Source organism: Argentina silus, assembly GCF_951799395.1.
Source record: "Argentina silus genome assembly, chromosome: X".
NCBI classification, from domain to species: Eukaryota; Metazoa; Chordata; class Actinopteri; order Argentiniformes; family Argentinidae; genus Argentina; species Argentina silus.
Genome location: NC_139653.1, coordinates 38,963,831 through 38,976,871, shown reverse-complemented (window position 1 = coordinate 38,976,871; position 13,041 = coordinate 38,963,831). Strand labels below are relative to the sequence as shown.

General features: G+C 38.8%; 1 protein-coding gene across 2 annotated transcripts in view; it reads left to right on the top strand.

Moving 5' to 3' along the window:
* The window catches only part of kcnh1a (potassium voltage-gated channel, subfamily H (eag-related), member 1a), a gene marked incomplete at both ends in the record, with an annotated part of 65,873 nt that extends 58,967 nt beyond the window's left edge, over positions 1–6,906 (top strand). For both annotated transcript variants that reach the window (XM_083696224.1, XM_083696223.1), the window contains one exon: positions 6,031–6,906. In XM_083696224.1, the coding sequence (XP_083552350.1) occupies positions 6,031–6,906 (876 nt within the window). The remainder of the gene's footprint in view (positions 1–6,030) is intronic.
* Between the last annotated feature and the right edge of the window lie 6,135 nt (positions 6,907–13,041).

Below are 13,041 nucleotides of genomic sequence, written 5' to 3'. Positions count from 1 at the left end.
ATCCATAAGTATAGAGCCAGAAGAAGAAAACATGCTTCACTGTCCCATCACTTACACAGCACTGTATGTATGGGATTTAATTGGTCTTTGTTACAGTAGCTTGAGTGCTTGCCTGCTTCATGTGACAAGATTAGTCTATGTTAGCATAACAGCCCCATGAGGGCGAAACACTTGAGCCACAGGCAGGATTTGAACTTTCAGACAGAGCCATGGGACTTTCCTCAGTCCTGGCATTTACTGAGCACAAAGACATCTGAAAACATACAGTATGAACAAACAGGTTCTCTCTCGATCACATGCATGCATGGATGCAACCCTGTTATAGTTTTAGCACAATTTCGCACACAGACAGGGTTCTGACATTCTCTGGGCACAACATGGAAAGTGACAAAATCTGAAATAAAGCAGACAAACAAACAAAGCAAAAAGCAACAACAAAACGAAGCATATACTAGCAATGGCACAATATAGTAACTACCTCCAGCATTGTTGAGATCGCCATTTGACAATATTGGCTATTTACAGGAATCATTTATTCCATTACTCCCAATTGCATAATACAAATTGCATACACCCTGTGGCTTCATAAGAATTCTAGGATTTAAAGCTGATGAAGGCACTGGGGGACCAAATTAAGCAACAATGCCAGACAAGCCATGATTTTTTTTTGTCAATATTGTCACAAGCAGGGGAGTTGTTTGCTGCGACATGCAGCGGAGGGATAATGAGAGAATAACAACTGTATTACCTCATCATAACCAAAGCCGATAACTCCATTGTTTACATTGTTTTGGTCATAGGAGACTTTGTAAACAAATGATGAAAGGCCTTGAAATCATGTTTTAATATGATCTGTACAGTAATGCTCTTGGAACACCATTCTTTGAGCACAATGCATGTGTCATATAAATCAAATGAATGGCCCAACCTAAATTAGGCTCATATGGGTATGTGAAGCACAAAGCTGGCAATTCAAAACCAGACTAAATAATAGATTCCCTGGCACAACTCTTTGATGTTTGTGACATCATATTTTGGCTCGGGGGGTTGCAGAGGGCTTAGGCGGCTCTAGAGGGGTGGAATATTTCATAATTGTACGCATTATGACCAAATATAAGAGGAGGAGGTGTATCCAGAAATGTTTTGATTCATGGTCATTTTGGTATGGTAAAACTAAGGCCATGCAAACTTGAAAAATTAGGCAAATGGGTGAAAAATAATAAACCATGAAAACAGTATCAAAGTGTATCAAGTGTACATTGTGTACATCTTAGATGGATAACCAAGAAAAGTATGAGACATATTATGCTACATTTCAGTTTGATTATTAAATACATTAACATTAATTTATTTGGCGTCCCCACGCGAGTTCTTAGCTTAAGTCATTGGTGTTTTGGTTCGGAAAAGGTGAGACAGTTGTAATTACCTCATTATGCTATTTATAAGTCATATTTATCCAAATCCAGGGCAAGGCCTATACAGTATACATTATTTAAAATGACTGAGAAAATGACAGACTGTGGCTTTAATGAAAATGCTGCTATTTAAACATCGGCCATGTTTGACCTGAATCCTATTAAGGATATTCAACTGTAGCTTAATGATGAAATAACTTGCAATAACTTTTTAAAATACAACACTGCACCTTTAAGGCCTCACCCTAACCCTAACCCAGACCCCAGCCAGCCAGTGTGCCTGTCTTGCTTTGAACAGCACTAAACACAGCTGGAAGCTAGTTGAGCTACAAAATATGAAATCTGGAGTTTTTGTTTTGTTAATCAGGTCTTGTCTTATATACAGTACAAATCTGAACTAACTCAGAGATTCCTAACTTTAAATTATCTCCCTTGGTGTGTTGTCGTCTTTCACGTTTCACCTGCTGTGCTGCTAGTCGCGCCAACGGCTTGCCTTAAGCAGTAAGCGTTAAACAATTAATCAAGTTTGTGTGGCCTAATACTAAATCAGCAGGCTGAAGATCTGCATGTCTGTTGATATTGCATGATTGGTGAAGTGGAAGAGTTATTTTTCGTCTAATCAAAAGCAATATTGCATGTTGAACATAATCTTCATGGCTGTCTCTGTGCAGAATGTACTATAAGGGTACCATTATTACTCTACTGTATACTGTATATTTCATCCACAAGGTCTAATTAATTGTCACTTCCAGTAAATCAATGTCTTTTTTTTTGTGCTGAGGTGGGCACAAACGTCTGTGCTGATTTAATGATGACAATTAAAGCCACTGTCAAAAAAATATTTAGTGTAAATGTGTAAAATGACTGTGCTCCGTTGTTTACATCTTGTTTACATCGAGTGGGGCTTCAAGGGTCAATTGCAATCAACATAATCAGTAATCACATTATCAACAATTTGCTCATTCTATTTGGTTTGATATCATCTTGTATTCTGACCATAACGTCCTGTAGTTCATCCTTTGAGAGAGATTGCCACTAAATGCTTGCAAGGTTGTCTTTGGATTTAAGATCTGAGAAAAACATTTGTTGGAGAATAACTTGGAAAGTTGGACTGTCAGTGGAAGAAAAACTTCTACCCAGTGGCTCATTTGCTAATCTAGATTTCTGCAGTACACATATGTCTGTATTATTAGAATTGCACACAAGTTATGCCTGTCAAATAAATGTTTATACTTTTTACAAATGTATGGCAGTTTTTTCTGTAGCATCAGAATGTAAGCAAAAAAGTTTGTCAACGTGTGTAAGAAATCCATTTTTGAAATGTATATGCTTTACAGCATGCCAAATTCTATGTAGATGTTGTAGTTGGAGCCTAATTTGCTTGTTGCCAGTATCATACTGTACAGAGGCCTATAATCTCCCTCAATTGTGACAGGCGTTTCATTAAAGGGGAGTTAATTGTTACGCTTGATAAATTGTCATGGCAGTGAACTGATGTCCAGGTCCACAGTTAATTAGAGTTGTTTTCCAGCTATTTCCAGCTAATATTAAATGTTCTCCCAAAATACAGAGACTGTTTTCCATGTCTGACTGATTTCCACGTGTTTTTATATTATTGTAAGAAAAGGCACTCTAACATTTTTAGAATTTGTATTTTATTATGAATGATGTTCAAAAATAGTTTTGACAGTGAAAGGATTGTCACTACCATACTAGCACATATGTCTTCCACTACTTCTGCCTCACCACATCATTGAACCAATGACACATTTGACCTTGGCCACTTGCTTTGATTGACATGTCCCTTGTCATAAGGAAAAGAGACAGTGAAAATGGCTTTGTTGGGAAATGCCATTTGCAAATACGTCCTGTGGAAAAGTGTCATAGGGATAATTAAAAGTGGTTTTATAAAAAAAAGCCTTTCGGAAATAAAATGTGTTATGTTAGGTTTCATAAAATGAAATATGGTAGCATTATTGAGAATTATGAAACAGTTACAAATTTCATAACAATGTAGAGTACTCTATTGCAATTTTCAAAATTAAATAATGTATTTATTTATTTAACTTTCACTTCTTCTAAACTTTCTTTCGGGTTTTCACCTAAACAGTGCTTTTTTCTCCTGCTTACCTTCAGAGTACCCAAAACCATGCAGCTGATCTCCTACCTACAATTTAATGCCTGTAGGGGGAAATAGTCTGGTATTTTCACTGAAACACAGAGTTTACTGACACAAGCCATAATTTTGCATCATCAGACAGTTCTCCATGCATTGAAGCAATTCAACCAAAACAGGCATGCTTTTCTCAATGACAATAATCAGACTGGTGCAGCATGAGCAATCCAAGTTAACTACTGTAGCAGCTCATAGGAATTTGTTTGTAAATAAAAACAGATTACGCACTATAAATAATACACAAGGAAACACATACATACTGTATCACTCAATAATCAAATAATCTGTGGCATGCATGTTAAGTGTGGTTGCAGGTTTGAAACTGCATCAAAGGGAGCAGACATCAGCCTAAGAGATGACAAGTGGTTCTAAAATGTTTTCTCAGTGCTCCAGCCGACAACCAAGTGTCCAATTAGAGTGTGATTATGAGGGTCACCTGCATACAAGTAAATGACTGTGTTGTTGTAGCAGTGTTCATGTTGATTAGATTAGAATGCCTGAAGTCTATCCTGCTACTGTAAGTGGAACTGCATGTACTGAAGTTGATGATAATGATAGATAATTGCCAGGAATAAAATGCATCTGCAGTGTTGGTGTAACAGATGAAACATGTTGTGGGCTTAAAGTGAGCAGGATGATGCACAATATTTGTTTCCCCTTCTCTTTATCTCTGATAAGTCAAATTTAAAGCCACAGTCTGGGATTGTTTTACATCAAAATGGCAGCTTGCCATTTGCTTTGGTATACAGCTGGCTGGAGAAATATAAGCCCTCCCAAATTAACAGACAGCACTGCAAGGTGCAAGATGCAAGGACTGACACACATTGTGGTTTTAAACATATTTACCTTATGTGGCAATTTTATGTTACCTAGCATCAGGCTTGTATTTTTTGGTGATTTCCTTTACTCAAGCTGCAGATCAAATACAAACATAAAATCAGAACTGTCTCCTATGTAATTTCCCAATACAGGTCAGTTTACTTCGCCCAGTCACAGTTGCATAATAACACACTTAATAAACCAGTCTGAGCATGCAGAGGTGTGGGGGGGGGACATGACAATAATAGAATGTCGGTCAGGATGCAATGTCTCTGTGGCCTAATTCTAATGGAGGCTAGAAAATGTTGAATATCATTAATATTCATTGATTTAATGGTAACACAAGTCAAATTGTGTCAGACTTTATTCCTCTTACTCAGACTACCACAGTACCTAGTCAGACCTCCTTACACCTCTACCTAGGGACCAGGTTCTTTTTCATTGTCAGATGTTTAGCTTCTTCCCTAATGTTTGCAACCAAAAATGCTGGTTTGCACAGAGAATAGGCTTGTATAATGGGGCCTCCTTTACTAAAAAGTCACTAGAGAAGACATCTAAATTTCATGAGTTCCTTTGAAGGACTCAGCAAAAAGTGTCTTTTTGCTGTGTTTTCACAAGGATGGGCTTTAATTAGTAATGAGGACAGTCAGGGGTTTTCTATACTCATCCCTCTATCCACGTATTGCCTAGGCTAGGCCAAGACCAGGGGAGGCAGGTGGAGGTAGAAATCGGAGAAAGGGCTCATTGTAATGCATGGAATGGAATGTGGAATGCCTCCTCTGGCAGACTCACCTGTCTGGGAAACTCATCTGTCAAAACAGCTGGACTTGATGCAAAGCTTAGTTTTCCACTGTCGTCTGCTGTCGTTTTATGAAATATCATGACATTTACAAAAAGGAATAGAGAACGTTTTTAATGATTTTCAGTTCAAGTGCCAAAGATAAATTACATTACACTCCCATATTTGTATTATGTATTGCCGTATCCGGGTCATTATTAAGGTATTCATGAGCATTTGTAGGGCAGTATGATCATGATGTTTTGACTTGAAGAAATGTGCTCAGAGACAACCATGGCCATTTCGATTTCTTCCCTAAACCCCACTTTCTACTGTGTGTTTGGTGTGGTCCATAATAATACAGACGTTTCTCATAGAATATTTAAATCAAATGTCTTTTGGCATAAAATATGAATAATCAGAAATGAATAAACAATGAATTCATTTCAGATGTTTGAAATGAAAAGTCAGGCAGTTGGGCGGTTACTGAATCATGACTAAAGCCAGCTAAATATTTCATGGTTTTCTTCTTTTGTTCATTGTTCCTAAAATGCCTCTCCATCTAAATGGAATTTGAAAAATAATGAGTGGTAACAGCGAATACAGTACAGTTAATATCATAGTATTGAGTTCATGGTAAAGTTAATATTAGTCTTGATGAGAAATCCAACAAAAAATATTGAATTCAACAAAATTTCTACTGTACTATTGTTATGTACTCCCTGTGATAGTGATCAGATGTAGTTGTGTGTATTGGGAACAAACCCATTGATAATATGTTCACTGTGTCAATGAATTGATGATTTGTTTTTGTTAATCAAGGGTCTTTTGTCTCTCTGCAGATTGTTTTCCGAAAGATTAGTGATGTGAAACGGGAGGAAGAGGAGCGCCTCAGGCGGAAAAATGAAGCACCCCTCAACCTCCCCCTGGATCACCCAGTGCGTCGGCTCTTCCAGCGCTTTAGGCAGCAGAAGGAGGCCCGCATGACGACCGGGAAGCCAGACCTGGCAGAGAACGACATGGAGAGAGGCTCTGTGTACGTGGAGCCCATTCCCATCCAGGATGTCATCGCCACTACCAGTATTGTCACGGTAACAGAAAGCCCAGCCACACCCATTCCCTCTGTCTCTGTCTCCTCCTATTCGGCAACCGCCTCCGGCCACTCAGACAAGGCAAAGCTCCAAGCCCCATCCCCCACAGCCTTCGCGGGATGCAGAGTGTCCGAGCCCACCAAGGTCAAAGGCTGGGGCCGCTTCAAGGAGTCCATGGCCAAGACCGACAACTGGAACACGGTGTCCAAGGCTGAGTCTATGGAAATCCTGCCTGAGAGGACCAAGGCCCTTGAGTCACAGACCACATTGAAGAAGACCGACTCGTGTGACAGCGGCATCACCAAGAGTGACCTGCGACTGGACAACATGGGTGACAACAACACCCGCACCACACCGCAGGACCGGAGCCCTGTACAGCCTGTGGCCAAGCATGCCTTCTACCCCATTCCTGAGCAGACGCTCCAGGCCTCGCTCCTAGAACTAAAGCTGGAGCTGAAGGAGGACCTGAAGGCCCTGAATACTCGCATGGCTGGTGTAGAGGCTCAGCTGGCGGAGGCGCTCCAGCTGCTCAAGGCCAGGAAATCTGGTTCTAGCTCCCCCAAGCCCCTGTTTGAGATCTCACGGCCCACTTCGCCAGACTCAGACAAAGAGGACATATTTTCATAAAAGGAGGGTGGATGGCTCGTTGAGTCTGTGACGTCAGCGGAAGACGCTGGGCGTTGGTGAACAGTACCTCAGCCGAGGACCATTGATACATAGATGCCTCACCAATGCCTGTGTATGCAATCGGTGATGAAGCACCATGATTATCCTCTTAAAGAGGACCTGGTGGTTTTAGCCCTATGTGCCATGATTGTCAGTCACCATGGAGACATTGGGTTAGAGTATGTGAGAATGGCCTGCATAGGGATTGGCACCAAAGTGGCATTACAAACAAATGGAATCGTTCCTGTGACAGACACAGACACAGACACAGACACAGACACAGACACACACACACACACACACACACACACACACACACACACACACACACACACACACACACACACACACACACACACACACACACACACACACACACACACACACGCCTCCACTAGTCTACTCATGCACATCAGCTGTACCCCTCAGTGTTGGGTTCGTTCATCCATGGAGTTACAGTTCCCACATGGACACGCTCTGGGCTATATTTTAACTGCGTAAAAAACAGTCAGCACAAACGCAGGCGCTGGCGGGGGCACTAAGGGGTGTGTCTAAAATATTATTGCTATTTTCAAGGCCATCATTTTTCAGTGCATCTGTTACCGCTGACATAAATTGCCAATACGCCTGCGTTTGGGCCTGCATCTGTTTTGCGCCGGCTGAAAATAGAGCCGCAAATCTTTATCAGTGGTTCTCGGAGTATCCATGATGAAGGGATGAAACCATATTTTGCTTTTTGTATGTATGTTAACACTGCAACCCAGCATTGTATGATGTATTATGAATGTATGTATAGTGCCGAGGACCCAGAGTTAATTAACTATTACGACAATAGTCATCAAGAACCAGTTTTTTCAGATGATGAAAACTATAATTAATATATTCTTTATAACATTTTGACGAAAATGTGTCGAGGCTAATATGTAGTGGTGGGCACAGATATGGAAAGTCTATATTTTCTCAATACAATATCGATATTATTGGTTAAGTAGCTTTAATGAAGGAGAGCTATAAACATATGTTTTACCTTGAACTCAATTGCAATGTACTCCAGAAATCACTTGTAAATGTGCATTTTGAATGAGCATTCTTGCTGTGACAGCAGTAGGTTTAAGGAAAGATATGCCTGTTTTATTATTGAAGAATATAAACCACATCCAGTACACACTCGTTATCATGATATTCTAAAACATTCAGTGGTGTCACCATCATTTATTGTCTTGATCTTCTTAGCAAAATTGTCTCTGTGAAAAATTGTCTCTGTCTTTCGGAAATACCAGACTACAGCAAATATATTCTAATTTCACAAATGTCATGCTTTGTGCACTAGCCTACTGATGTTGTCCCTTACTTTTCTGTTTTGAAATTTGTGGTTAAACAGAAAGATGAAATAGGATCCCCAAAACATTTTAATAATGTTAATAACCCCCACACTCACGATGTCATAATTCCTAAAATGACATGGCACTTCTTATGCGAGAAGTGTATGTTGATGATTGCGGTAAGATAAAGACAAAAATAATGCGATACATTTTCACATTCAACATGTGCTCTGACCTGCAGGCGTCAGCTGACGCGCATGGAAGCATTCTGATTGCATACGTTGAACTGTTAACACATGTGAACTGTTAAGACAAATGCAGTGCTGACAGAAATAGTAGGGAATGTTTGTTATTGGGATGACTAAAACTATTAAGAGAAAAATATACATGTATTCTAGTCAAATCATTAACAGGTTCCAAAGGGCAAAATAAGTACACTCAAATTTGATAAGCATGCACAAAGCTTTTACAATAACAGGAAGTACGTGTATGTATTTGTTGTTAGAACTTGCTGTAAGCATTAAGTACAACTCTTGGCTCTTTATGACATGTGAATTTCATTGCACAAATGCCTTATGAATACATACTTAATGCATAATATACCGGTGGTTCACAGAAAAAGTGACTGTATGTTGTGTTTTAGACCTGACTGTCATTGATGATCAAATGTCATTGATGCTGTGGTTATGATTTAGAGCTCAGGACCGCCTTTGTTTGAATCAATCTTTGATTTAGTTGTGCAGAGAGCCCTGTCTTATTCAAGACCAACTTTGTCTATGAAAGAAAATTCCAAATGCTTTTTGAGATTTCAACCACCACCATATGTCTTAGCAGTTCTGTGTTCAATCTCCATAGCCCAGAAGCTTTGTTGACTGTGTCACTATTCTTTACAGTTACAGTATTGTGGACCTCTGAAGTAACTGTCATTTGCACTAACAATGCTAAGACTAAGTGGTTTTGTCAAAATGTAGTCTGATTTTCGGCTTGAACCGGAAGTAAGTTCAGCGAACTATAAGCTCTATTATTTGCATGTAGAGGAGGTTGCATTATTTAGCTGTTTCACTATGTCCTTGAGATATTGATATATTGTAAATGTGGAATGTTGAGGAAATATTAACAACATTGGCTCTGTGACACGGTCATCCAAATTATCCCCTTTTCAAGGTATCTTCACTGCAAAGCATGACTGCATGACTCACATACATTTACCCCGGTACTGTATGGCCTCACAGATTGCCATAGAGTATATCTAATGTAACAATTAGGCTTTGATGACGTTGGTGTAAAATGCTGCTCCAGTTTCCTTTTTACATCATCAACTCTCAAGAGGATTTTTTATAATGATTCATAATGCCTGCATAATCACTAAGTAAGCATTCATAAATGTTAAAATCAGCAAATACTAATGTTGCATGAATGTTACACTGATGAAGGAATTATAGACTTAATGTAAGGGTCCTTAGTAGGGCTATCATAATTAAGAATTACCCATTTCGCTGACAGTGTGGAGATAGGCATTTATATTTCAGTCACATATTAAACCATGTCTACATAGATCTTCATATACAGCCTTTATAAGCCCTACCTAGTAGATGCAAATCAAATAACTTGTAAGCAAATATTTTGTATGAAAATATTTTACGACAGAAAATATTATGCCACATTTTGAAAAGCCCCTAACACAGAATCATGTATGGCATTCACTTCTACTATGTTTGAACTGCATTTGACTAAGGCATGATCACAGTATGAAGATGGAACTGAAATTAAATCAAACTCGCATTGCAGAAAATAATTGTTGTTCCTGTGCCTTAAAAATGCAAATGCTTAGACAATGATGAAAAAAAATTAAGAACACATTTAATTTCCATTATTAACAGTATTTTTTTTATTGTTGTCACAATGCAGGTTTAGAATGATGATTGGATTGACTTAGACTACATTGCCCTTAGATCATTATTCAGAGTTAGACTTTGAATACAATCATATCACTATGACACAAGGCTTTGTGACAGCAGACATTGGATTTGTTCAATAAGAGCAGGCTTTTGAGGAGGAGCCCACCAAAATCTGACCATTCATAAAAATAATCAATTGTGACAAGGAAAACATTTTCACTGCAGTACACCGTACAGCCCTTTTGCAATGTCTGAGATTCGGTGAAACCTTCAGAGTTTATTACCCAGGCTTTGTTTTCTGTAAAGTTTAGGTTTGTACTCAATTGCAAGGAACAAGTACAGTATCCTGGGTTTAACCGGCTTTAATTGAATGCACCTGCTCAGCACTGCTCAGTGTTTACTTTTCCACATCTAATCCTTATCCCTGCACAAGTTGATTGAAGTGAATTTCCCACATGCTGCCCCTCTTGTCTGTTAGCTTGTTAATTTCCAACTGTCTCAATAATATCAGATAATAGGAAAGGAAAGTGTCCATAGCCTTTCTCTGAACCCCCCCCCCCCCACACACACACACACACACCCACACACACACACACACCCACACACACACATGCAGCACATTACCCAGTTTCTTTGTACCAAGGCAAACTAGTTCTACTCTGACAGCTTTGTAGACATCGTATTAAGCAAACACGTGTTGTGTCAGTATGACTAATCTCGACTCCTCACCTTTGTTGCAGGTAGGAGACATTTAAACCGCCAGTGTTCTGAAATTGGTACACCTGTTATCTCAATTTAGCCTCCAATATGCTCGTGTTGTTGCAATTGGCCCTTCAAGTTTTATTTCACATTGTCCAGTAAAGTGTTTCGAAATGGTACAATCTTTTTTTGAAAGGTACAAAACATACACTCAGAATATATTCAATACTCTATGTCTGTTTTGCTAGTATCTGCTAGTATTTGTATCTCTCTAACCTTGGCTAGACTGAGAAGTACAGACATTTTTTTTTTTTGGGGGGGGGGGGGGGGGGGGGTAAAAAACAATCAACTCAAACAGCAGCACTCCACTACAGTGTTTCTTTCAAAAGTCTTCAATCAACAGATTGGAGTGTGATGACATGAATGTCGCCACGTTTATCTTTCAACCACACAGACACCGTCAGGCTAACTAAGCAATAATTAGGAAGGTATAACATGTTATAGTATCTTGCAATCCTCTCCAGATATTTTTTTTGTTTATGTTTCTTCTGAATTCTGCATAACTTGTTGTGACCATTATTGGCGGGACACAAATGCAGACTTAAGACATTAAGTTATACTATAGACAGCAGTCACCAACACAAGCCCCTGATGAAATCAAAGATGAGAATGAGGTGATTGAATGTGTTGCTGTTGCAATAATATAATTAATAATTATGCATTAACATCAATGTGTTAATAGAATGTATTTGTTCATCTCTGTGACACTTAGAAGTGAACATCGAGAGATAAGCTGTTGATTTTTAAAACTAAAGCTTGACATGCAGTGTAGTACTGTATGGTTGATTAGGCCAATGCCTGGGAAGGGATGTTGGGTTAAAATTAGACTGTACTCTATGCATTACGAAGCGCAAATATTTCTAAATAATATTGCATACTATTGCATGCTTTTATTAAGTAATTACTCTCCCAAACTGACCATGGGTAAAAACAATTATGCCATTTGGTTCATATTGCTAGCATTTAAACATTAATTATTCTGCAAGGTGTTCAAATCTGAAATGACTGAGGGGGTTATTCATAGAACATACATCAGTGATACATTTGCTACTTATCTTTTTGTATATTTAAAAAAATATATAAACAGATACAAATCATGCCAACTGCATTAATACAATCTATTGCATCTATTACAAGTGTACTACTTGATAACAAATATGTAGACTAAATAGTTATTTACCCTGGCATTACTGAATAACCCCCTTTCAGTATGTATTTAGATTGTGCTGACATCACAGAAGACAAGAGTAAGACAGAGAGCCCTGTTCGATAACATCTGACCATGTATTCATATAGTCCTTCCTGCACGAGCCTAGCCAGTGAAACCTAACCATGTACCACCTTGTGTAAAGTGCCACCCTGCACCCTTTGTCCTGTCATGCACCAAAAAACCTTGATTTCCTTTTGCACTCCTTAAACACATGAGCATGAATAATAACAATTTGAACAACCTGGAACTATTTTTGTGGTCAGCTCAGGGGAGCTGCCTTGTGTCACTATGTATGTACATACTGCTTTGGAATGTCATGTTAAAGCCCCAATACACTATTATTGCAATGGCAAATTGGTTGCACCGCCACTCAGGGTACACAACAAGCAAAACATTGGGTTCTGCTTTCAAAGTAACCAGAGGCTAGGTGACTGCCCTCAAATGTTTAGGTTAACAGAAGTATTATAGCAGCATACCAGTGTGGTGAGCATCTTTCTTTCTACTCAGATCAGTCAGAGGAGGGTTGGACACAACAAGCGGTACAGTGTGCTGCTAAAACCTAAAACTATAATTTCATCCTCAAAAGTGTAAGTTGTGTAGTGAAACAGTCTCTCTGGTTACTCTTACTGAATTGCAATCCCTTGTTGTTTGGCCTGAGTGACAGGGCAGCCAATATACCATTTTACCAATTGCAGATTGAGGCTTTAGGAGAGAGAGAAATAAACTATAGAAACAAATATATATGAGGATATTAATGTGATTTATGCACGTCACTATATTCATACTGTGATGATAAATGTAATCATTGTAAGCACAACCAATGTTATTTGTAAAAAAAAATGTACACAATTATTTATAATAATAAATATTTTATACATATCCTTTGAATGTTCACTTTGAGGGGGTT